This window comes from Polyodon spathula, chromosome 2 (genome assembly GCF_017654505.1).
Source record: "Polyodon spathula isolate WHYD16114869_AA chromosome 2, ASM1765450v1, whole genome shotgun sequence".
Lineage (NCBI taxonomy): Eukaryota > Metazoa > Chordata > Actinopteri > Acipenseriformes > Polyodontidae > Polyodon > Polyodon spathula.
The window spans coordinates 53262333-53289820 of NC_054535.1; the positions used below are offsets into that span (position 1 = coordinate 53262333).

The window sequence follows — 27488 nt, forward strand, 5'->3', positions numbered from 1 at the left end:
TAGATTATACTCTTTCCAGGCTTTATTGAAGCAAACTCTAACAATTGTCTGCATCAGCTTGGTTGTATAGAACAACAAACTTTAATTACATATTGTAATACACTTTTTAGCTTTGCTGTGTTTTTTAATGACTTTAGAATAGATCTGGAATGAGTAAAAAAAGCTAAAGAAAACTGTTACATAGCCAAAAGAAAAAGTGTAATTACAATAATTACAGTACAGTAGTTACGGTACTACTTATGTGCATGGACTTCATTTTAGGTTAAAAAAAACTAAATATATTTGTCGCCCTGGTTTGTCTAACGGTTTATCTAGTTCCGCCACAGATTTCTACAGTAACAGAATGTATTTCACTTAAAAACATAAAACTCAGACCATTTTGTAGACAAGTAGTAAATGGATTTTTTTTTTCACTATACAATTCATTTTTTTACATTTTACTAATACAAGTGTCTGACTATTTATGGAGACTTTAGTAAAAACATACAACGAAAAGTTATTGGATCAAGTATTGTAGACATTTGTACATTTCGTACTGCTGCGCAAAAGGGTAACTTAATTTATTATTTGCTCAAGTTATATACACAAATGCATACTGTTTCAATAACTCTTTAGTTGCAAAATATGCCAAGCTTTAACCTTCCTGTTAATTTAATGTTAAACTAATTTCCTTGGCAACCTGCACAGAACCTGCGATCAGGAAAGATTTCCAAGGATAGGTTTGGCTAGACGTTTATGAAGATAGAGTTGTTCTGATGTAGCTATTGGCAGTTAAATTATTTTCTTATGGAGGCTATCTAGATGATTAATTTCAGTTAATGTTTCTGTCTATCGTTGGTAGTTTTCTACTGTTTCACACATGTAAATACTGTGCACGAGAACTAGCTGAAAATCTTTTTTTTTATCATATTGTAAAGACACTACATCCTAATCTGTAGAAAATATTACTCTCTGTGTAATGTGTGTATTCCAGTGATACAAAACATGTAATCTTATCATGCTGGGGCAGCAATCTTTATCAAGGGATTCAGGGATGAATCAGGAATTGCAGGGTTAAATAATGGCTCTTTTATGGTCCTTTTACAAAGGATTGCATTAACCTATTCAGAAAATGTCACCCCTTTTGTTTTGTTTTTAACCTTAATTATAATGTAAGTCAGTAACATCTGTTTTTATTGGCATTTGCTGCTCATTTTGGCCAGCATTGGTGGTGGTTGGTATGTGAGAATTGAAATAAAGTACAGTTCCAGATTGGATGGATGTACGTATTTATTTGAACCATCAGGAGGTGCTCATTAGCTTCTTTCCCACTAATGTAACAGCGTCTTTCATTCTTGAATTGGTTAAATCTTTTTGTTGACCATTGCTGAAATAGTTTTGAGTACAATGTTTTTGACGATAAGGCCTTTTTAATGTAGTTTTAAAAAGAATGATCCACTAACACAAACTAGTATAAAAAATTGTGTAGGTTGATAGTGACAAACCACACATCATTCTAAGAAATTTTAACATGAATATACTGTATAACTGATATTTATTTGCATAAAATGCAGAAAGGCTGGTGCATACCCCTTGTTCCCTCCCGACTCGATTATTGTAATGGAATGCTTGCCAGTGCTCCAAAGCTGCTACTGGCAGGCTACAGTATATTCAAAACTCTGGCGCTGGCATATTAACTGGCTTCAAATCGGGTGCTCATATTACACCAGTTCTTGCCTCTCTGCATTGATTGCTGGTCAAGAGTAGGACTGGTTTTAAAATTGTGCTGCTAACTTATAAGGCTCTAAATGGTTTGGCCCCAAATGACATTTCTGAATTGTTAACAAGGTGCATTCCCGCTCCTAACCTTCACTCTGCGAATTCGGCTCTGTTAGGGATTCCAAGGGCTAAGCTTCGTTCTGTGGGTGATCAAGGATGCTAATACCATTGAAGCTTTAAAAATTAGGTTTAAGTTATTGTGCAATGTTTTATTTTGTAATCTCTGCTATTTTTAACTATATGCTTGTGCATTTGTTGTATAGTTTTTTTTTTAGGTTTTTTTTTTGTTATTGTTCTAAATTATTGAGATTTTTGAGATGCTTGCATTTAGGCTTGCATTACAAAATAAAGATTAAAATAATCGGTGCGATTACATTATTTATTATTATTATTATTATTATTATTATTATTATTAACGGTTAAGTGCAGTTCACCATACAAAATCGTGTGACAGTTTGTCACGATTACTAGATAGTTTCCCATGATCTATCAGTATATAGATATATATATATATATATTATATATATATATATATATATATATATATACGTATGTTGCACACAAATAATGTATAGGTCTTTACCTGTAAAGGTAAAGTGCCCATGTACTGTTGTCTACTCTATTGCATTTCAGAATTCCTGTGAATTAAAAAGTTTGATCAGATCAGTTTGTCATTTCTCATAAGCCCGGAAAGTCTTCAGTAAAGCTTTAATCTATGTAAATACTTTTCATTTTCTACATATCTGGCTGTCCTTCAGTTACAGTTGGATATTGTTATTTTAGCTTCATGGTCCTATAATTCCCTCTCACCACAGAATGGTGAACCCTTTTTAGTGAGAAATTGAAATCTAAATTATTACTAACATTCTGTTTATTTTCACATGCTACATTTCAGAGTCTGCTTATGCTGCATATGTAAAAACATTTATTTTTAATTTAAGAAATACATATCTCCAGCTGAATCGAAGAAAATGTAAGTACCGCGTAGGAACCTACTTGCTCTTTCATACTTTTATAAATATTATTAAAAACAAAGAGAATTTGATACCCCTGTGAGTTAAAGAATGAAAACAAAGGCTGCAGCAAAATGTATAAATGAGCAGCTGACCAAACGGGTTAATGAGGGCTGACTAAGGGCAGGAAGAGTGCACTTGGGCTAAAGAATACCAGCTTTTCATTTGGATCTGTCTCAGGATTCTTGCTTTGATGCGCTGAACATTAACGATAGCTGTCAGAACCATGAAGAGGACCTTTGACATTGTGGTCTAGGGACGCAGATGCCAATATCAGCTGAACGCAGTGACTGGGTTGAGGGAGAGAGAGATTAGATTTATAATTTTATTATTCAATATTCAATAAAGCCTTTGTATCCACAAAAACACTTTGGTGAAATCAAGTGAAATTGGGATGACAGTGTGTATACAAATACAAACGCCAAATATATAATATATATATATATATATATTTAATATATCGTATATATATATATATATATATATCTATATATATATATATACACACACACACACACAGTTAATTAAATAGAATATAAATTTACCAGTTATATGAAGCCATATTTGCAAAACAAAAAACAAACTGAACATGTTACAGGACCAGCAAAAAAAAACAAAAACAAACAAGGTGCACGGAGAAACTGCTAAATTATCCTTCATGGTTATTTCTTTGAAGCTTTTTAACATTACAATTTTGGAATGACGGTCGTAAATACTTTCTGAATATGGCCCATGGTTTCTTAACTATTTGAAACTATATGCTGTGTGATGTGTACTTAAACTACACTGTCTCACAGTCAAGTTCGATTTACATTAAAATATGATTAATTGGCTTGCCAGTCTTTTCTTATTTATGTGCACTCCAGTGTTTCAGGATGCTGATTTTGTTGACATTCCCCAAATGTAGTTTTGCCCACCTGATGACCCCTGTGAAGTGTCCCACCCAGCCCATTCTAGACGGTTGCCATGCTGAGGCGCTAGGGAGGCTGCATTTTGGTTGATCCCTGGCACCAGCATCACCTGCGTTGTTTGTGCTGATGTGCCAGGGAGACCTCAAAAACAGGCCAATCCCTGGAGCTAGCATTACACTTCAGTAAAGGGCGGTCTCTAGCAGTATGAGAACCATCATCTACTTTCCTTAAGCTGTGTCCATGTGACCACCATGAACAATTTTCCCAGGAGACAGCCACTATTTTCTCCAACAGATCAGGAATGACACTTTCCAATTTATGTGCAATTAAGTATGAAGTGTTAAATTTGGTTTACATACCAAACTGTTACACATGGCTACCCTGTACTGAGCCCTCCTTCTCCAGATGACCAATATTTAAGCCAATGATCAAATGGAACAGGTTGCACAGTTTAAATGATAACCACAAAGAGTACTGCATGTGTTTTACACATTTAATAGAGCAGAGAATGGTTATGATCTGTACACACATACAGTATAAACAAGATATAAACATTTTAGTTCTATATCAGAAATTTCAGAGTAACATTTACAATAAACTGATGAGAGGTACAAAAACCAATGCATATTATTTGGAGGTATAAATACAAATACTTTTAAATAAATGGTCATTGTCATGTTTGATCCTTATTTGGCAGTATACAGTTAAAATGTATACACAGTTACAACAATGGTATATACACAGCAATTTAGAACCACCAAATTAAAAAAAATATATAAAAAAAAATAACCAAAATGTCAGATGTTTACAAATATGAAAAATGCATACATTTAAAAAAAAGAAAAACACTTCATTAAGATATGTTAAGTAACACTGATCATGGTAAAGTAAAAATTCATTTTCCTTCTTAAATTAGCATTCATCCACTACCATCTCCTCACTCACATGTGTAAACAGGATATATTCAAACATCACTGTATCTACCTTTTTATCTCTACAGTAAAACCTGTATAAAAGACCACCTTTATAAAAGGACCAGTTTATTAATCTTTAGTACCCATTCTACAAGACTTCCAAAGAGATATTCCAGTGAAAGATACAGTAAAACAATACTGCAGCAATCTGCAAGCTTAAAATAAATCTTAGAATTACTCATTTGTTTAATTATTCATTATATACATATACACACTATTTGCTGTCCCAGAAATACACTTACTACTAGCTAAGCTCCTAAAAACACCATAGCATAAAAATACATATTCAAAACACACAGCTAATACAAACACTGACACCAGTAATGGTTTTGTAACATCTATATGTTATCTATCTATAACTGATCTATTTTCATTTTACCTCAGACAGGTCTATACAGGAAGAAAGAAGGGTTACATTTATTGTTGTCAAACTAAACCTACTAAAATTTTTAAAATCTTGGATAACAAGTGAACACACACTCAACAGAAAAGCTTGATGGTTGTTATTTGGTCCATCTGGTAGTCACCAATCACAGTTCCAACTGTACTGCAACTCTCTGAGCCATCAATTTCACCTACTGGTGTACCAGCCACCATACTTTACCACATCCTGATACATCACTGCAAAACAACACTAGCAATCTGATCCATTCTATCTATTCCTCTCACAAGAATGTTCTATGAACTTCTGAGTACACAAATGCACAGAAGACATTATACATCACACTCCATGGCAGTTACTATAACACCTATTACATTAAAAACATTTTCACATGATAGTGTATTCAGAAGAAAATTGATTTGTCTACAACATGTACAAGAACATATGATTTGCTTCCCAGAAGCAACAGTAGCCCTTTGTCAAAATAAGTGATTTCAGAGCACCTTAAAAAGAGCCAAGATTCATGTCTATTACAGTCAGGACCTACACCAAGACTCCTGTTCCTTAAACAAAGCAGCATTTATAATATTATATATATATATATATATATATATATATATATATATATATATATATATATATATATATATATATATATATAGAAAAAAAAAAAAAAAAAAAAAAAAAAAACAAAATTAAAAAAAAAAAAAGCTGAAGCACCTTATCATCAGCAGAGGGCTATTTTAAGCCAGGTTTAGACAGTATTTGATGTATTCAAGGCGGCACTGGCGTAGGCAGAAATGTTGTGTAAAACTCAAAAATGCAAATCACTATAATTAGCTTGTGCTTGTAGAATTATTTTTCAAGTGGAGGACTGTTAAAGGAGTCCCGTATTTTAACCACTTCTGCTGCACACAATTGTCCAAACATCTTATTGTACCACTCTGGAATACGACCCCTGCAAACAGAAAAAAAAAAAAAAAAAAAAATTATATAAAATGCTGTTTCAGTCTATTACGTATCAATGTAGTGACTACAGTGGCATGATACAAGAGGTTTTCTCAAGAAAGGGTAAAAATCAAATGGTGGCTGCCTCCACAGTGAAAGCATGTTGGGTTAGCCAGGGGAGGTGGAGGCAGACGCCACTAAGGTCAGGCAATGGGGCCTTACTGCTGTTTCTAGATGCATTGCTGACGTTCATGGCAAGAGGTTAACTCACACACATGTATACCGTCGACACTCTTATACTGACCCTGGTGACCCTGAGCAGAAGCTAGGCGTTTGCTCTGAGCAGGGTCTATTGCTACTGATTTGAAAATTAAATAAAAATAGGTAATCAAAAGACTTAATTACTGGCCCTATACAAATTAAAAAAAAATCAGAACTTGCACTTTGTAATCTACTACATACACACATTCAAATAAAATAGGGAAGCACAGACGTTAGATGCATGTCCTTCTCCAGCCCTGTCCTGTACTGAATCAAACAGCTGGCAGAAAATGGATTACACACCTGCAGTCTATCCGGGATATGTAGGACAGTTTGGATTTTGCGGAGCCACAGGGCTCTATTAGGTATCGGCATGTTAGCACGTTGACTCTGACTCCCATCAGAGGAGCAACACCATGGTCCACAGAGGTAGCAACTAGTGCACATGCTCTCTTTGGCAAATCTGTTGTCCAGGTCCTGTGAACAACCAAAAATGGATAACATGACTGTAAATAAACAAAGACATTCATAAAATAAAATAAAAAACACACACTATTTTTTTGTATTAATTTGCTTAAACATAACTTTTTTTTGTTTTGTTTAACTCTCAAGCCTTTTTTTTAATCTAAAATTATCAAGTATAATTCAAAGCAATACAATAGGGGTAGCTATTTCTGGTGTTGAATTAGGAGGTACAATTAAATGACTAAGTACTTTAGGATCTTGTCAGAGGATTCTTTTGGTTAAATTTATTTAAGGCTATTCCAGAACAAAGACCTGGACTGAAGTTGCACACCCCTGCAATAGAAAATCCAAACCCTTAAGGCTTACAAAAAAAATAAATAAAGCATTTTAAAATGTAGTGCACTGTACTCTCCCTGGGAAGCAAAGTAAGTGAGTTTTTAAAAAGGTCCTTACCTGAGCACTACATGATCTCTGGTGGGATGCGGAGCCATGCTGGTCAGGACGTACTGGTAGATTTCAGTCTGGTTATCCAAACTCTCGATTACTTTTGAATCCAAAAGATCCTCATCCCACTGGTACTGTTCTCGAAGCACTCGATTCAACACATCTTCTGGAGCAGCTGGCACTTCAACAGTGGCTTTCCACAGTCGGAGAGGAGAGCCGTCACCTACCTAGCAATAGAACAGAAAAACCAATTGGTAACGACAAAGAATCTAAATCCTTTAAGAGACGCCCTATTAAATCTGAAGTGCTGTACTTAAAATGCTCATTGCAAACAACTATTATCACCCATTTACAAACAATTTGCAGTTGACTGCTTGCAGGGTATCAAGGATTTCAGTACTAAACAAAAAAGTGAACATGACAGCTAAACTAAACTACCAACAACTGTGCCCGTTTTCAAAATGCTCATTCCAGTACACCATACAAGAATAGTACTCTATAATACTCTGCACCACTAAGAATTGTCACTGTTTCAGTTTACTATATGAATGTACCACACACCACATACTCTGCAATATATACAATAAAAAAAAAAAACACTCTGAAATGGAGTCAGAAGAAGCAGAGTGGTTCATTCAGAGCAGTCATTACCACTGCAGTGTTAATATGAAAACACAAAAGTACCTTTTTATAAGACAGTTCTGCCTGCTCTGAAGTTGAACAGCTGTTCCAGCCTTTAAACTTTTCCTTAGCTTCCTTTAGAAGACCGTCAATACACTCCTGTAGGTAGGCCTTGTATCCAGGAGATTGCTCTTTGTTATCACCCACCAACTCTTCAAGCTTCGGGGGCTGCAGACCTTGCTCCATGTACGAGTTTCTGCAGCTGCTCATTTCCTCAGGAATCTGGAATAGAACATTAAAAAACAAAAACAAACAAACAAACAAAAAAAACATATTTAGTAACTTTCAACTTCCAAATCAAAGTAAACAAATTAAATAATTTTAAAAAAGGCACAAAATGGTCATTTTACAATACACTGAATTATATATATTTAAAAGCAAGTTTTTCTTCAGACATTATGAGAATACTATAAGTAGTGTTTCATGGGTCTCTTGTAGTTTATTTTTACAGCCGGTGGAATAAAGGGACAAAGTAGTGACATGGCCCAGGGCCACACTGTAACAAATGAAGTAGTTGTGCTACACTCAAATTAAGCAAAACTACACATTACAAAAGAAGTAAATACAAATAGTGATGATGCAGCAAATTAACTCTGCAGTACCAATATTGCCTGTTTAACCTGTTCTTTGCGCTCAGCACAAATGTGATCTCTAAAAACACACCTGAAATAATTTTTTGCACTCCGCAATCATGTGGGCCAGGCCATGGGTGGCAGCAAGGTTTTCACTCAGGTCCTTTTGGTCTGGTTTGCCAAGACTGTGTTTTCTTTGCATCACCCTAGATAAAAAGGAGGAACAATGGCTTAATTAACACGTAATTACATGTAAACAATGGTCCTGATGCCTAGGCATTATGCAGGAATTTGTTAAGCAATGTAACATAAAACAGAGCAAACATCTGCATAGAAATGAACTGGGTCAAAGGCTAAAATTGTTCCAGGGAGTAGATCAAAGGGTTGGCTTTAATATATCCTTTAGGAACATTATTTAAATTGTAACAAAAATGCCAAAGGATTGGACAAAAACACACACCTCGGCTTTATCAGCGATTGTCTCAATAAAAATGTTTAGTCATATTAAAAAAGCCCAGGTGTTTCATAATACAATAGTTAGGATTTCTAATTTGTTAAACCATTAGCTCTGAGATCTCAATTTATTTGGATTACCACATATTACTGTCTGGAGGTATAAGAACAGGAAGAAGAGGCAAGCCACATTTAACCGTAACAGAGATTAAAAAAAAACAAAAAAAAAACAGGACACTTAAAGATAAAGCAGTATTTCTCTGTCCAATACTTGTTCTAACAAGTGTAAAAAAGTATATATATATATATATATATATATATATATATATATATATATATATATATATATATATATATATATACACACACACACCACACACCACACACACACACACACACACACACACACAGTGCCTTGCAAAAGTATTCAGACCCGTTTAAAAATAAAATATCAAAACAGAATGAAATTTTAATGTACCATTTGTAATTCAGTAATATGAGAGAATTGGTCAGGGGTCTGAATACTTTGCAAGGCACTGTATATATTTTTAAAAAAGAGACAACACACTAAACTTGATTTAAAAAAAAAAAAAAAAAAACTTTAAACCCACAAGTTACAAGAATGAAATTAACAAATACCACAGTAGGGGGTCCTTAAATATAGCGTTATACGTCCTCATGTGTTGCTACAACTGTTTAAATAATGTACATAATTTCTCATTTCATTAACATCCTGACAACTTTTTACACGTGTAACTTTAAAGTCTGTTTCAAAGCTCTTTTCAAAATGGTTGCTCTAGTGCACTAAAAAAAAGCATGCTCTGGCTTTTCTGATTCATACCACATCATGACTCGCTATTGCTGTGTTATGTGTTTGACAATGACGGCAATAACCCTTACTCACAGTGAACTAGAGCGGGCATTTTGAAAAGAGGTTTGAAACACATATTAAAAGTTCTATGTGTAAAATGTTGTCAGAATGTTAACAATGAAAAGAAAAATGATAGGTGCGTTGTTTCAACAGTTGTAGCAACACGTGAGGAAGTGTAACGCTGTATTTTTCGGAACCCCGTTACTTACTCTAACTTAGATTAAACAGCATCACCCCCAAACGTTTTTCTTGGCTGTGGAAGTTTTGCACATTACTAAAATAAAAAAAAAAAACATACTTCCATCTTAATATTTGTGGTAATTTAAGATACCGCAGTAAATATTTGCTCAGGCTATTTACAGTGAACTGGGGCCTACCTTGGAGAAGAGTTCTCCCTTTTGAGAGTATTGAGGTGGAACAGGGAGGGTGCCAAGCACACCGCTAGGTTGTTGTTTGTCATTTGATTCTCTTTCACAGCGGCAGTCACGTCACTGAGGAAATAGAGCAGAGTCTGTAACACCTCTCTGTTCTCATCTGGCAGGAGCAGGATGGCTGCCTTGATGGCTTGGAGTTGCTGGTCCTTGGGCACATCTGTACAACAATGTGGAGCAAACATTTTAATCCCTGTTCACTTGTGCAATGCAGTGCAATATAGCACTGTCACCAATTATGTAAACCAGAAATTAGCACTGTCACCAATTAAATACATCTGAAATTATCCAAGTGAAATCTGGAACATTCCTACAAAACATACATAAACTAGCATTTCATATGGTTTGTTAAACCTTTCCTGCCTTATTTGAAGCAACTTTAAACATCTTTTAGCAAGCAAACCTGAAAAACTACACCCAGAACTATGAGCTTTGATTTCAAACAGTACACACTAAGGTCACACATTAATATGTCCTTGGTCACAGGTCATAATAAACTTATTTGTAAGGATGGAGGAGGGAAAAAAAAAAAAAAAAAAAGTTATGCTTTCATGAAAAGCACATGAGCTTAGCACAAGATTGATTTAACTGCGGAGGCCTGCTTCATGTTTTACTGTGTGCTTTATAAGACCCAGATGGGAAAAATAACTTCACCAGAACATACAAAAAATCCAAACATTAAAAACAGAAACGGCATACAATCCTGCTTTGTTCTCGAGCCATGTTTGAAATGGTCCATGACCCAGGCACTCAACCCAAAATAAGGCCTAAAAATAAATTTGCTACTTCACCACAAGATGTCTATGATCCATCCTATTGTTCCACTTCCTCAAAAAATCCGGGATAACAATCAAAGTTTTTCTGTGGAGAAGACCGGACTACTTACACTGATATATTTGAAGGAACGTTTCTGAAAGCTTGCTGGTCAACAGTGGCTCTGGCAAATCCCGGAAATACTGTTTTACCATATCAGCTACATCAAACGCAGACTGTTCCTCGTAACTAATACTGTCAGTACAGCTTTCATTCATCTGTCGCAATGCCTGAATCCTAGACTTCACTCCAGATTTCCTGAAGAGCCCAACCTGTGGAAGACAGCAGGATTAGATTTCAGCTGAACACTTCCTTAAATCCTCTCAATAAAAGCCTAATAATTGTGGAATTTAAGATCAACATGCCAAAATACTGTACGTCACACTAATAAGACTGAGTAACAGACGTTTCTCCTCACCTGGTCCAAGCACTGGCTGCGGAGATAGCGCATTGCTTGCTGAATGCACTGGGGAAGAGGTTGGCCTGTCCGCTGCACGTTTACTTGAAGTGGGACTCCAAAAACATTCCTGTCCTTGTAATCTGGGACCTTTATCCTCTTCATAAACTTTGGTACAGCCCTGTGAAAATTAAAAAAGTTACACAAAGTCTGAAAAGAGAGGCATTGCAGTAATGCTATTTGATACAGGGCTTCTTTATTTCTATATGGCTAGGATTAAAGGCAATCCAAATCGGCAGATAACAGAATTCATTGGAAATCACAGAATTTTTGTTAAATTAACAGCTGTTTTGTCTTCTTCAAAAAAGTAGGAGTTAATTAAAGAGAGTTAAGGCTTTGAAAATGTGGCCCAATAAATAAGCCTCATTTGATGTGATGTTTTTGTTTGACAGTTTCTAAAGATGTTTCTGACAAAAATGATTGATGTATTAAATTAAAAGTACTTAACCCATAAATTATTTGATATAATTATTATTATGTTAACTTGATTTACATTTTTATAAGCCATTATTAATACAAACACAAAAGATGCTCTGCAAAACACTGTGCAGATATCTACTTAAAATCTCAGCATTTTTTTAGCATATTTTCCTGCAGATTTGGTCTGTCTCTATTACAGCTCTTGTACACTGACAGGAACCACAGTTCAACTTCATTATGACAAACATTACAGAGTGCACACAGAAATACCTTGCTGACTGTTACAGCCTAGTCATGTGGAGCTGTGGGTGGGGAACGAGGACCTAAAGCTGTCCGAGTAGTGTCTATTATAGGGCTCTCAAAGGCCAGCTATTAACATGCTTTAGCTCTGTAAGTTGGTCAGCAGCCTGAAGACAGAAGGGATATCAGATAATGGGGGTTGGGTGGAGTGCTGAACCAGCACAATGTGATAGACTGAATGCCTGGTGGCATTTACAGCAGCAGGGAACTGATGTAATGCATCAGACGTCATTAACAAGGAATTATCAGTTATGTACGAGGAGATGTTATTGGTAGTTTCAAGACTAACTAATGTACATGTCAAATAACTTATATCAAATGCCAATTTATATTCTAGTTGGGAGGGGGCTCCGGAGTATCTGTGCAGCGGTTTGAACCCAGTATTTTCTATTGCAAAGAAGTCTAGAGCTCCAACCTTCTTACACTTCAAGTGTCTGGCTTTAAACTGTAAATCAAAAGACAAAAGACCAGTGTACACACTTTCAGATCAGTTTAACAAAATGCTTATTTGTATGCTAGTTTTAGCTTTTGCCATGGCAACTCAAATAGACCGCAGACTGCAATAAATGGAACAGCAGCGAGTATTTAGAAAGTGTGCATAATGCTTGGTCTGTAAGAAACGGCACTGGAATTTAAAAAGAACACATTACGATCACCACTGAGCATCCAAAGCATGTAGGAACCACCATCAATACTTAGTTCTGTCAGTATCAAACAAGCGGCTTCTGTATTTAACGTGGCTCACATAATAAACTGTTGGAACAGTAGGTGCTTTGAAGCTGGAGGTGAAACTCACTGGGGACTTGGGAGTGGGAGGGATTCATTTCTTTACACTGCCAAACTCCAGAGGCCCCAGCTGGGTGCAAAATATCTGTAAATAGGAGGTTTTCCATTACAGTATCTTGGCAATTACAGTATTGGAATAACCAACACCTGCATTATCCAATTGGTCCCTGCTAGATATTACAAAACAAAGCTGCTACCCAGGTCATTTTATTATCTGGGATAATTCTAGTAATGTGAGTAAAACCTGAAATCTTTGCAGTTTATAGATGGGGTATTTATTTGTTTTTAGTTGTTACAGGTTAAACGAAGCCGGACTTGTACAGAATTGTCCCACAGCATGCACACAGAAATCTATTAATGCTCTCTTTTGTGTTACCCAATAGAAAAATAAACTTATACAAATCTCAATAGCCGGTTTAGGGTCTAGGTTACAAAAAAAAAAGACAGCCCTGCACTGACACTCACCAGCTGAAACCATGTTTATTCGTGGGAGTATATTTCTCTAGCAGTGCTGTGAGCTTCAACAGGGAGTACTTCTGGAGGAGATTCATCTGCATTACAGACTGGCAATTAATTTGTAGCAGAAACGAGGACAGGCTTGGCCTGTGTGAGCTCTGGAAACTGTGCCATCTCAACTTCTGAGGTCTGTGTAATAGAAAAATATATACATTAAGTCTAACACCAAATTTCTGATTTAATAATTGGTAAAGTACAATTCCAATAACATGAGTACAGTAATGTACTACTTGATTTACCACTTAGGGTTGAGCATCAGAAAAAGCATTTTAAAACATAATGCAGACTTAGGTTGGCTTCAAATTCAAATTCCTACAGCACATTCTTAAACTTGAGAAATCCACAAAACAGTACATTCCTGTGAATGACTAACTATTGCTGCAATACTTTTCATAATAATGAAAGAAATCTGTTGAAATGTGCAACATTTTCACTATGATTTAAGCTAGGGAAAAAGAAGAAAAAAATATAGCAAGGAACAAATTGCAAACAAACTACCAACCTGTTTGATCTCGTCAGGGAGGCGCCTACACCAGAGTCCCTGCGCTCGCGGCTGCACACAACCTCTTCTTGTTCGTGGAGGGAGTTGCCTGTGCTGTCCAAGTCACTTCCATTCTCCACCTCCTCCAGGTGGTTCTGTAGCGGGGACGATGGGCAGGGGGAGACAGAGTCAAGGGCAGAGTCTGAATCCCCCTCCTCACAGGCCTGCTCCGACCACTCGTTCACAAACCTCTGAAGGCCCCTTACATGATGCAGAATGTCATCCAGCTTGGGGTAGGGGGCCTCCTCCTCTTCCCCATCTAGGAGCAGAGAGCAGGGCACGTTGTCGTATATGCTAAGCCGGCTGTCCATGGAGCTGGCTGAGTTCCGGCGATTCTGGCCACCGCAGTTAGAGTCTTTGTAGCTGTCGTCACTGCTCTCCCGTCTCAGTCTGCAGCGAGGACTGGTGTTGCAAAGTGCTTTTGGGAAGGTGCCTGGCTTGTGGCCTTCTGGGATGAGGAAGATCACATCTTCCTCGGCTGCTTCTTTCTGGTTGCGGAGGTTCCATTCAGCCACGTTACGGCTGACGGGCAGAATTTGCTCCTGCTGTTGCAGCTGGCTGAAGGGGTCAAATCCCTCCAAGTACATGCCACCTCGTTTGTTGTTATTATAAGCAGTGCTGTGGCTGCGGGCTCTGGTCACAGGACTGGGAGTGCTCACTGTGCTGCTGCCAGCCTCTGATTGGCTGCTGCTGCTCATCTGTGTGGCGTAAGAAACGCTCCTGTTGCACGGGAGGCTGCTGTGGTGTCCGTTGAGCCTGGAGATCTCCACACAATTGAGGCTCCTGAGCTTTTCCTCATCAATCCCTTCCCGCAACACTGGTCCGCTAATCACCAACTTAGAGGTCACCTTTTTTTTCTTGCTGGGCGAGCTCTTCAGTCGTAGACTCTCCATCCTCTTAAGAAAGCTCTTAGCCTTCGACCTGCTGTTCTTTCCTCCTGGCTTGGTATCATACTGAAAACTTGAATTCTCCTTGGGGGAAGGAATGCCTTCAGAGAACGAATCTTCATTGGCCACTGAGTTTCCTGAGGAACAGAGGCTGATTACGGATCTAGTTCTAGTGGCGCCCATGCCTGTGCTCTGCAGTCCAGCTCCCTGGCTCCCCGTGCTGCTGCCGACACTGTGGATAGAGCCCACCTCTGGCTGCTCGCTCAGATCAGTAAGGACACTTTCACTGCTCATCCCTACGTTCAGCAGCGGCTCCTCCAGGGGGAAGGAGCCAGGGTTGTCAGTCAAAGCAAAAACATCCAGCTCCTCAAGCCTGGACCACCTCTTGCTGTCCCTCTGAAAGGTCCATTTGCCACTGATAGCACAAGGCTCATCTTCATCCGAGTCTTCACTCTGCATCAAAAGAAAAACAAAACAAATATTTGCAGCAGACCCCTTTAATTTTTTTATTAATTTTTTTAAAACACACCTTACTTTATTTATATATACACGGTGCTCCCTCTTTATAATGCTCTCGGTTATAACGCACCTCGGATACAACGCTCCTACAACATGTCCCCCAATTCCCTATAGTAGCGATTCATGCAATATTTCTACAGTAATATCGGTGTTGTTCAATCTATAAAACAACTTCAGTCGAACTTCCGTTTCTGTCTCTCCCTTTTGATACAGTATTTGAACTGAAGAAAAGCTGCGCTGGCACTTTATAAAACACAGACATTCAGCATTTGTTTTATAACTAAATAAATATCAGGCTTGTTACGTGGTTATCTTTCCTAATGTATTTACTTTTTTTCTGTGAGAGGAGCTGCGGCTCGCTCCGGGAGACAAGAGACTTCAGCCCCGCTCCAGCAGCCGAACCTGGGGCGAGCCCATTCCCTCTTCCCCTCTCCCGACCCACGCTCCTACTCGCACTTGGTTTGCTTGTCTGTCGCTTTGAACTGAACTCCCGACCGACGTTTAGCCAGGCTACTTCTAGTTTAAAAACTGCTAATTAAAATGATCCCTGAGTGGAAATGTTACCTTTTTTATTTATTTTTTTTGTAAAAAATATAGCATGGACTACATGATGCTTTATGCATGGTTCACGGAAAGCTACATTTTTGCTTCACTATGTGCGCATTATAGCAAGGGATTATTTTATTTTGTATTTTAGTCAGATGTGTGTTGTTATGTGTCCTGCAACGCCCCATTCCCTCCCCTTTATAACGCTCTTCGGTTACACTGTGTGTGTGTGTGTGTGTGTGTGTATATAAAAATAAAAATTAAAATTAAGATGGATTCTGATACTGCCACTAAAAACAGTTAATCATTTCATGAACGTTTAATGAACAAAGTTGCCTTAATTTTTTTTTTTTCAGTACAATCTATTTGTAGACCATTGTTGATTTTGATTATCTTGCAATGGTTGTCTAGCTCTTTAAATAATGACAGATAATGTACTTAAATATAATGCAAAAAAAAAAAAAAAAAGAAATTCCGACATAAGCCTACAAAAACTATGTTTCATAGTTTAGTCTTACCAATGGAGAAGTACCACTAACTGTACTATCAAGTGAACATTTTACATCCAGGTACTGAAGCTATACAGACTGTTCTTTTAAACAGACATTATGATAAACAGCTATAGTTTGTGTTGGTTTTCCATATTACCACTGGCTCCTGTGTGTTTCTAATTAATTTATCACTACAGAAGATGCCCCAGAGGTAACAGGAAATTCCAATCTCGCTCCCAAACTAAAATCAGCTGGTGCCAGGAATCCATTCAGACCAGCTTATTTTTTCAAAAGGGGCCTTGTGCTTAGACCCCCTTGTTTTATGGCAATTAATAATTGATCTTGCAAGAGGAAGCCTGGCTCCAATTTAGAGAAACAGTCACAGCATAGCTTTGGAAGTCTTCTCACTGTGACTAATGCCATGGTGACAAAGGTCTATACATTTTATTGCGATTTACTGGCTCTGGGCTGCCCCCCTGTTGCCAGCCAGAGACAACCTTAGATGGGTATCCTATGAACTCTTTCCCATATCAAACCGCCTCAAATCAAAAAGTGCTTTGAAACTTTGCTTTAACTATACCTAATTAAAGGAGACGATATATCTTAAATTGTTTAAATCACATGGCAATCTGATTCAAGAGAGATGCATTTCTTGTTTGAGAAGCATAATTGTGGTGGTTTTTATTTTATGTATTTTCATAAATACATAAAATAAAAACCACCATAACTGAATCAGTTAAGCATACGTAACAAAATCACAAAAGACAGATTTACCCATTTAAAGTTCTGTTCAACCAAAAATTGGACACACTAGTATTGTTAGCTTAATATCACATCACTTGCTTGTTCCCAACAAAAAGCCAACATTCATGCACACATTATGTGTTATCACAAATCTATCACAGGCCAAGACAGAGGACTGACTGTTCCACACCATGAAGCCAAGGAATGACAAAGAAATGTATTGCATTACAGGTAGGCACGCATTCCAACGTTGGGCAGGGTTTTACTAGATAAAGTACCGTAAAAAAATAGCCTCCCCACTTTTCACTACCCTTTCCTTATCTGAGGTGTCAACAGGAACCACTGTTACTCATTTGGACATATTCACCTAGAACCTCATTTGAATGCAGGCAAATCAGCAGAGTGCAGATGAGCAACTAGTGTTCCCTCCATGGCTAAAATTTTTCGCAGTAACTGGCAATAACCTTCGCACTCAGTTTACAAACTTTTGCAAGATATTATCATAATTATCAACATCAATCGAGACTCCAGTATTAACATAAGCATATTTGTGTCTGTCTTGCAGCTGATTCTGATTTCCCTCTGTAAAAATGCACGTCACATTAGTGCACAGCTCACTCGGGCACCGGCCAGTCTACTGGTACAGAGTGGGCGAAGCAGGCACCTGGCGAGTCTGCCTCTATAGAGAGTGCTGCTTGGTGCTGCTCTTGAACTTTACAGTTTTGTATAATAACTTGTTGTATAATGGAATACTAAAATGTACAATCTTCCTGCATTATTTAGAAGTATAAATACTCTGGTAAACATAAATAAAACTCACAATACTTACACGTTGACGGTTTTGGTTTTATTTCCCTTTTTAAAAAAATCGACCATTATTACTAAACTGTTTCATATTTTGTACTGTATTTGTAAATGCCAGCAATAAGTTAAACATGTCTTTTCAAAACACCTTTATTTGTAGACTTAACTACGGTGTTAGTGGAAGACAGTAAATATGATTCTCACCACTGTGCTGGAGATTTGGTCTTCTGAATTGTTATAATTGTTAGGTTTTCCTGCTTATTTTAATGCCAGCAATGAGCCAAGTGATGTCTATAAACATAATGACAGGTTTGAAGTGTCTTCAGGTGCTTTACTTACTATTACAGCAACAACAGTCTGATTGAAAAAAAAAATAATTGTGGTAATATTTATTAAATTTACTTATTGTAACTACCAACATTATATTTATGTTCAAATGCCATATTTATTTATTAATATGTTGATAAAAAGTGGGAATAAATGGAATTGGTTATGCAGTAGTATAAAGCAATTTTATGCAGGCCACCAGTTAAGCATGCAGTCTATATATATATATATATATATATATATATATATATATATATATATAATATATATATATATATATATATATAACAACCGACAGGGCTCCATAGGATCAGAGGATGATTCAAAATCAGAGGCAGAGCCACAGTAAATGACTTGTATAAATTTAAAGTAAATTGTAAAATACTGTCGAGATACTTGTGTTGGAATACTGTTTCAAAATTGTATAATGCAACAAAAATATATTAAAAGAGTTAATGTGTGGCCGAAGGTTTCTCACTGATAATTTTCCCTTTCTCAGTCAAAATGTTAAGTTTCTTAGTATCTAAAAAGCTTAGAGGGAACGCTGCAAGCAACACAAATGCAACGCATGGAACGTCAAATATAACAATTTGCCAATTGAAGCATGGTTGCTAATTCTAATACCATACAAGGGAACCTGCAGAGACATTGACCACCTCTTCAGAAGCATTACTGTTATTGTGCATACTTCTGCTTAATTATTTTATACAGACCTATCTTGAAAATCCTTAATCCCAGTAGAGTTCTACGATAAAGTAAAGCACCCAATAGAATTGCCATCACTGCACAGATCACCTGCCTGCCCTCTCTAATTCAAGGCACACTTATCCTGTATAACAGTCCACAATTGAAAAACAACTAGCTTTCAATTAAATGATGGCAATATTACACATTAAAAATCTAGAAGAAAAGATGATGGTTTCACCCTACCACATAATGCTACAATTGTTCAGCTCATGGCAGTAATTATATCATATCCATTATAATACAAATAACTTTCACCAAAAAAAAAAAAAAAAAAACATAAGAAAATAAGAAAAGCATACAACTACAGTAACTTGGGTATGAATTACAGCTGTGAAACACTGAAAACAAGGCATGATGTTTAAAATTAGAAGAACTTACCCTTTTCCTTTGTGGACTGATTTCTAGCTTCATCACAGCACATTTGTTAAGGGTATTCAACCGCCTGTGAACCAGACACAAGAAACTTGATTAATATTCTAACCCTGGAATCTGGGAAATAGAGAAAAAAAATTTCTACCTGATGAACAACAACCTTATTATAAATGCTCTACTTTCACACACATGCTCACCTGAAGACACTCAGTTAGCTGTCACCACACTGGCGAAACAGTTTTGCAAAAACATTCTTCAAAACAGAGCTTTCAAAAACATAAATGTTTCCAGGCTACCATCTGGGAGGACTATATCTAGTCAACTGTGATAGAGGGATCCATTGACCTAAGTTCAAGACTGCACTGCGCAAGGAGTAACGACTTCCAGATGCAAGTTGCCAGCTGAGCCATTCCTCACCTTCCATCAGCTAACTTCTCTGCCTGTGCTGCAAACCCTGAAGGGTTATGTCACTACACCCACTGCGCAGGATTCAGTCAGTGTGGAGAACCTTCCCTCTCTTGGGATTTTACAGTATCCTGCCCTTTGAGCTAAGTACCTACTCCTCCTATCATGTTGTATCTGCCGCCGTCCTGTCGCACGCAATTATCCTCCTTAAAACCAGCCTGCTTTCTTTGATGTAGGAGAGGAAAACAGTTCTAACCTGAGAATGTTTGATTCAAAAAATGTTCAAACAGTACTGGCATTTAAATATAATACCGTGACAGGAGAAAACCCTTAGATAACACCGATGCCTATTTTGATTGAGATAACTTTTTTTTTCTAAAGAAGGTAAACACAACAGCTGTGACGCAGGTTAGGTTTTATTACACCAGAAGTCATTGTTGGTTAATGGATGAGGGTATGTGCAAAGATTAAATTCCCTATCTACATGCTTACCCACAAAAAAGCTTAATTTCTGTTAAGCATATCCTCTTTCTAAAGGTAATCTTGTTTTTCATCTTGTATGCCTTTAAAAAATAAATGTCCTGGTACCAATCAAATAATCTCTCTCAAACCATCATACCAGATGAATTCATACATCTCATTACCTCTTCTATATAAATGGTAAAAGATCACTGATTTAACAGTTTGCCCAGCCATCGTGATACATTTTTTTTGTATTACTAAATGTTAATTATTTTCAGCAGAAAAACACAAGATTTTAGAATTAAAAACTGAGTATCTGTAAAAAGAGAAGTTTTTATTTTATTTTATATTCCACCTGCACAAAGCTACTGTAATGTTCTCCAGATTTGACAACATATTCTCTTTATAGGTTTACCTTACCTCATGCAGTGGGATGTTAGAGATAACCAAAAACATGCTTTTGTTGAAGTATTGATTAAAATCACCAATAGGACAGCCAACAAAGTAAATTGAATTTTCTGAACTTTCTAAAGATGACCCTTGGTAATGAGACACTTAGCAGTCATTGTCAGTCGTAAATCTTAAGTGGTGTTGACATTTTGACTGGCTAGTACAGTGTAGGGACACATCTTTTCACATTCTTTCAAGCAGTGGTATTTGTCAAACTGAACACATAGTTTAGACTAGCCAATGTACTGCGCACTGCTCATTATGGGAACATAATCCTGCATTTGTATTTAACAAGACCATATATAAGCACATATTCAGGTATTTTTCTGAGCAGGAATGCTTCTCAGTTTCCAAGAATTAGTGGGAAATTTACAGGAAATCGCAATTCAACCCAGTGAAGGTACCAAGTTCACTGTAATTGTAAATTAAACAATTTGATACTCATAACAAATCATTAATTAGTTACTTAATGCCTGCTCATTATGGGAATTTTGAAAGTAAAATGAGAAAGAGCTATAGGGCACCACACACTTCAACATTCCACTGAAAAGTGTGCTGCTACTGCTGTCTGTAGTAGTTCAAAGATCACTTCCGGTGTAAAATGTCTCAGTGGAATGTCAGAACTTCTCAGAATCCAGAGTGATTTATTGGTTTGGGCCAAAACACAAATGAGCTAATCTAGATAATGGGAAATTGTTTTATCCAATGAGTAAGAAGTCCAAATGACTTTGCAGCAGCAGTTGTGATGCATAGTTCACCCCTAGTCACTTTACTTAAAAGCATCCACTAAATGACTAATTAATAAATGGGAAAACAAGTCAATGTATTCAGTTTAGAGAAGGGAAAAGTGCTATTGATTTTTGCCTACCTGCATAATGCCTCAATGGCATCTCGATCCAGAAAGTCATGGTCCCTGGTTACAGTTGAGATTTCAATGGGAAACAGGGAATCTGAAAGGTGGGAAAATCAAGACGAGTGGGTAAACCAAAAGACACAATCCCCAGAGGTATTCTTCTTCAAAGCAAGCATCTGTCTCTGTCTGCCATCAAAAAAAACAGATGACTTGCCCATTGAAGATAAACAGTACAGAAAAGTCCAGAGGAATTCCAGCCTCTGCACATACCCAGGGACTAATGGATGTCACGAGAGTTCATTTTACCAGAAAAGGTAGGGGAAAAAAGTGTGACAAAACTGAGGGGAAAGACAGATGTAGAGCTGAAACCACAGCAAGCAGGGATCAAAGCATTTGAAGAACATTGGAAAAGACTTTTCAGGTTATAAAACAAACAACTCAAGTCCAATACAACACCCATTACACCCTATTTCGAAAAAACGAATAAATAAATAAATAAATTAAGACTAATGTATTCATCCAGGTACCAAATTCTAGTGCTATTCACCTAATTCATTATAATAAAACATCACCACCACTAGATGTGTCGTTATCTGTCTAATCTTCTACAGGTTTACACCAGTTATAGTTCAAACAATAGAGGGATTAGCTTTCTCAAATTTCTAGGGGATCAAATAGCCTGTTTGTTGTCAACAGTAGCTGAATTTACTGGAAATTCCTGACAAGTACAAATAAGGAACAACAAGAGTTAACAATTTAAAGTGCACCTTTTAATTGTTAAAAAAAAATATTGTCTCTAATATATAATTTTTGTACAAGGATGCTCTGTTGGCAATACAAACTTCCCTTGAACAATACATTTTGCATACAGACAGTGTTCTGCCAACTATTATTTTGACAATTAATGTACACATGTACTGAGTACCGACGCAAAACAAAAGAAAATGTGTATATTCTTATATACTTTTGCTGTTGAACAAGACTTGTTTTGAGGCAGGAAAAATGACATGTAAAAGAAAGCTACCCCCCCTTACATTTTCAAACAACGTTATTTGTATTAAATACCTGTGAAAGCCTGTGGTCAATCAGTTCAAAACAAACAAAACAGACTACATTATAAACAGAGCAATCAGGGAGGAGTAGCACACAGTACCATCGCTGGAATGTAAAGAACGTTATCTGACACACATGCTGCTAATGAAATTGGCAACAATTAATTTCACAGGGCATCACAAATCATTTAAATACTAATAACTGTGAAACATATATAAATAGAAGTATCATTTTTTCCTTAACATAAAACAAAAAATAAATAAATAAATAAATCTTTGTAGCATTGGTGGTGGGGTTATAATTTTAAAATACAGAAGATTAACTTAAAATGAAGTATAACCCCAAGTCTAAAAATACTTGCCTGTAATTACTATGAAAATACATAATTAATTCTCCATACTAAATTGGCTTTAACAGCAGCTGCTGTCAGGGGTGCGTGGCCTTACCTTCATAGAGCTGTGCATACTGTGGGAACCCTGCTGCCCGCAGCCAATCACACGCCTCCTTGGCCTCAATTTCTGAAAGAAAAAGAAACAAGACAACCTACTGTTACTTATTTCCATGGTAGGAATGCACAGCAAAACAACTGCTATAGCAACCGGCCAACATTTTAGAAAGCAATACTGCTGTAGTATTTCAGGGATTTGACAAACAAAACTAATAATGAAACAGAATGAGGAACTGATAAGATAAGCTGGCAGAAACTGAAGCTTTCTAAAGCAATGGTCAGGTAACAGTTTAAACAACTGTGGTTTAACTGGCATTCTTACCACAGGAGAGACCTGCATCAGGATAATCTATCGATAAATGCCTCAAGAGTCTACATTTCAAATACCAACATATTCAGTTCCTTCCATCTTGACCCAAGAATAAAACAAAATGTCTTAATGACTAAAGATATGCAATAAAAAAACAAAACAGAACAGCAATTTAATGATCTTAATCAAGTTTTAGGTCTATTAGCGATTTGCACATATTTTCAATTAGAATGGCAGAAACCAGCACCAACATTCTGCATGAAGTGCATTAACTCACTAAATCTTGTAATCCCTTGGCACGTCTAGTCTCTCAAGGTAGAAACACCTAATAAGGAGCAGAATACTCAGTGGTTTAACACTATGCAGTTGGCACTTGGCACTTCTGGAATGAAAGCCCAAAGACAGTTCCCTTTTAATAAGTTGTCTGAAACTCAAAGAACCTTCAACTATTAATATATTTACAAAAGTAGAAGAAACCATGTCTAGTAAGCCAACTGTAGAGCCCTGTGTAATATTAAGTGACTCATTTGCATTCTACCCTGACATCATCAGTTTAACGAAATTCAACTACACAGTTTATAGGTTCAATGCACTGAATATAAGAATATAAGAACATTGCTGAATATAAGAATTTGCTCATCAACACACGGATCAAGTTAAGATGGGAAGGTAGTCCTAGATTCCAATGTCTGCCCAGGCTTACCTACAATCAGCTCTCCCGACGGAGCAGAACGCAGAGACTTTAAAACAGACTCAAAAAGCCACATATATGCAATGACAGAGAGGTATGTGTGTAAAACATGTTTAACTCACCCCACGATTACAGTGCTGCCTGGACTAAACCAATACTGAGGGCGGTTTGAAAATTCTACAACTTTAAGGGGGTCTGTTTACTTTCTTATTTTCGATTTTTCTGTTACAAATGTGAAAAAACTAGTCACAACTGCCTTTACAGTTCCATTCCAGAACGGTTCAATATTTATTAAACATTGCTAATATTCAATAAAACAGTTAGTTTAATCTGCAGTTTACAAAACTGCTGTTGTATTTATATTTTACATTAGAAAGCCAAGAGCACAGTTGAAGCACAGAGGACCCTTTATCAAACAGGATTTATGTGTGATAAAAGGGAAACCGGAACTGTGGACAGGAAACAGCTTTATTTGATGTTCTGTTTTCACAAACCCAGTTGGGCATATTTTCTAAAAGCCGCTCTTGTGCACGGCAGGCAGCCACTAGGATATACAGTATGTACACATTCTAATTGGTGGTTGAAGAACTCCAATTATCTACACTGAGTACTACAGCAAAGTTTCAAAAGAAGGTTTGGCAAAGAAAGCTAGGGCATCCTGACCACTCTGTGTACTGCAGTAAGGCGAGTGCCTCAGTGGGTGCCATTTTGACAGCCTCAATTTGAAACGCTGTGCTATAATTCTAACAACCCTGCCAAGTGCTGACAAATGCTGTCATGACATTGTTTTACAGGCATAAGGCATGGTCTTACTAACTGTAAAAGGCTTTAGACATTGAGTGCCAAAATGGCCGAACACAGGTCTATATAGCAAATGGCTCTCCTCAGCAGAAGTTTGTGCCCCTAATGCCCCATCCCCCAATTAGAGGTTCCTGATGAGATTGTTAGCTTGTTTCAATGTAAAGAAAGCAAGCTCATCATTAACAGGTCAGGATTTATTGATTGACACTTGACAACAGCCAATAACTGGGCTCTACTCACTCATTGGTAGACACAGACATCCGGGGCGGGTTTAGTATGACCTACAGATCTCAACTGGTAGTATTGTCAGGTGAGTCAAATAAGACCTACATTTTAAAATAATTTGGAAGCCAAATATATACCAAGTAGTAGTGTGAGAGAAAAATACATTAAAAAAACACAGCAAGACAAAAACACAGCAGGACTTCACATTTATATTGTTCAGTTACAGACCCGTCCCTAGCTCGGCACTGTCTGTAAATTCCAACAAACTCTGGATGCAGAGAGCACTGTATCTAAATATGGACAGGTAATGAAGAAAAACAGCATTTCAGAATAGTTTTTTAATTACTGTTGCATACAATAACATTTAAAACCAGAACAGTTTTTTTTAAAATTTTATTTTAATAATAACAATAATAGAAACCCAACAATCACAGAGCGATCCTCTGGAGTTCAGTTTTCTTTTAGCGTTTCTACTTTGTTAGTCACATGCATTTGTTAACTTCAGGGCTTTAAATGTTTACTTTGCCATTTTTAACTACATGTTCATACTTTGTTACACCACCGTGAAATTTAAGATTTAAACAGCTGAAACCATGAAATTTATGATTTTTAAAATGTTACGATAGTGAAATTTACGAAAATGTACCGTGAATAAAACACTATTTACTGGTAGTATGTCTTGGAATAGAGTTCAGTAACTTAAACTAGCTAAATGCCCATTACAATAAACTTTCTTATACAAGATAACTAAATTTAACCTACTTCATAAAACAATTTGAAAAAAACCTTCACTGGCAGTAATCTGTGATCTAGTGTTCTTCTCTGTCTGACCCAGACAAACAAATATGTGCCACACCCCCCTGCCCGGTTTCTTTTCTTCAGCAATCTAACTGAATGTATCCCTATACTGCCTTGGTCTGTTGCAATGTTTCACTAGCTCAAAAGTGATTGCTTTAAAATTATACTGTACATACACTGACAATGGTAACATGCAAAAACCACTGCACTGTAAATATTCTGTCTAATGTTGTCCCTGTCATGATGACTTAACCAAGAAAAAAACCTTAATCTATGGGCCAAGCCTCAAAGTAAGACCTACATATCTTGAGTGGAATGCATTTGATCTCTTCTTCATGGCAGAACTAAATAGTATGGATCGAAATACGATAAACTTTATACATTTATGCTTCTCAATGATTAGGGACCAGAGAGTGTGAGAGAAGCGCAGCGGGTCAATTATATATGGAGTAGTTGCATGTTGGCCATTCATGTTCCAGTTTCAAACCAAAATTAGGCAGTTTTGCAGTGTTGAGAATTGCATAAAAAAAAGCTTTTTTTTAAAATATCCAATGTGATTGGCGTCACACTTTATAATTCATTATGGTGAAAAAAAAAAAAATATTCTCCTGATTGCTGAGTTGCATTTGTGCCGTATATAAACGTGAGAAATGTCAGTGTGTCCATCTGCCTGCGGTTATTACATGACCCGTATTGTTCTTGTACAGTTCTATGGTTATGCACCAATACAGCGCTGTGAAAACGGTTTATATTTTCTGCACTCTTAAGGATAGTTCATACAGTACAGGGTGGTCTGTTAGCTCCGTTGAGACTCACTCTTATGTCTTCGTGGGTTGCTTTGAGCTCCCCATGAGATATTCGGATACAAACAAGTCCAGTATAATAATTTGACATGAATCATATGCAAAGTTTGAAATAGGCGAGTACACAGTACACAACATTGTAGGAACCTGGTTAGGATATTTCCTAATTTACTTTATTTTCAATGTATACATTTTTTTTAGTACCAATCAACAACAATGAGAAAGCATCTTTGAACTGAATTAGACACCTTCTCCGAGCATTTTATGTAGGCTTTTTACTTTGTTGATCATAGCTGGGGATTTTTTTTTTTTTTTTTTTTTTTTTTACTTTGGTAAAGCTATGCGAGTATAATAAGGAAGATTATATACTATTAATTTCTAAATATATATTCAATATTTTAACCTGCAATTAGCAACACTGGGGGGAAAAAAAAAGGTAGTTTTTTTATTTTAAATTTTCTTAATTTTTAATACCATGTGAGCGGAGCATGCCTCTTGTCTGGAGCGGCAGAAGCGGACTGGGAATCTCAAGCCATGGAGCAGAATAGAAGAAAGCGTGGATTATGAGCAGCGAGCAGAATTTTGTCACCTCTCCGCACACATTCTCTGTTACGGACACTGCCTTCATTAAAAACTAAATAACTTCTGACCCTGGTCTTCCTAATCCATTTCTCCTGTACAAACAGAGATGTATTAACAATGGGATGCCCAGAAGACTCTATTCATCCTGCTGAATCTCCTAACACAAAGCTAAA

The 27488-nt window shown here is 36.9% G+C and overlaps 1 protein-coding gene across 4 annotated transcripts in view; it reads right to left on the reverse strand.

Moving 5' to 3' along the window:
• Window positions 1-5753: 5753 nt before the first annotated feature.
• The window catches only part of LOC121298280 (rho GTPase-activating protein 7-like), a 150281-nt gene continuing 128546 nt past the window's right edge, over window positions 5754-27488 (reverse strand). For 3 of the 4 annotated variants that reach the window (XM_041225320.1, XM_041225328.1, XM_041225337.1), the window contains 13 exons: window positions 23104-23175; window positions 21620-21701; window positions 19441-19504; window positions 13959-15337; window positions 13406-13585; window positions 11396-11555; window positions 11051-11249; window positions 10111-10324; window positions 8501-8615; window positions 7841-8059; window positions 7166-7383; window positions 6551-6724; window positions 5754-5996 (listed from right to left, as the gene is read on the reverse strand). In XM_041225320.1, the coding sequence (XP_041081254.1) occupies window positions 5894-5996; window positions 6551-6724; window positions 7166-7383; window positions 7841-8059; window positions 8501-8615; window positions 10111-10324; window positions 11051-11249; window positions 11396-11555; window positions 13406-13585; window positions 13959-15337; window positions 19441-19504; window positions 21620-21701; window positions 23104-23175 (3179 nt within the window). In that variant the 3' untranslated portion in view covers window positions 5754-5893. Of the gene's footprint in view, window positions 5997-6550; window positions 6725-7165; window positions 7384-7840; window positions 8060-8500; window positions 8616-10110; window positions 10325-11050; window positions 11250-11395; window positions 11556-13405; window positions 13586-13958; window positions 15338-19440; window positions 19505-19631; window positions 20084-21619; window positions 21702-23103; window positions 23176-27488 lie in introns of those variants that run through there. The other variant, XM_041225346.1, reaches the window with a different exon arrangement.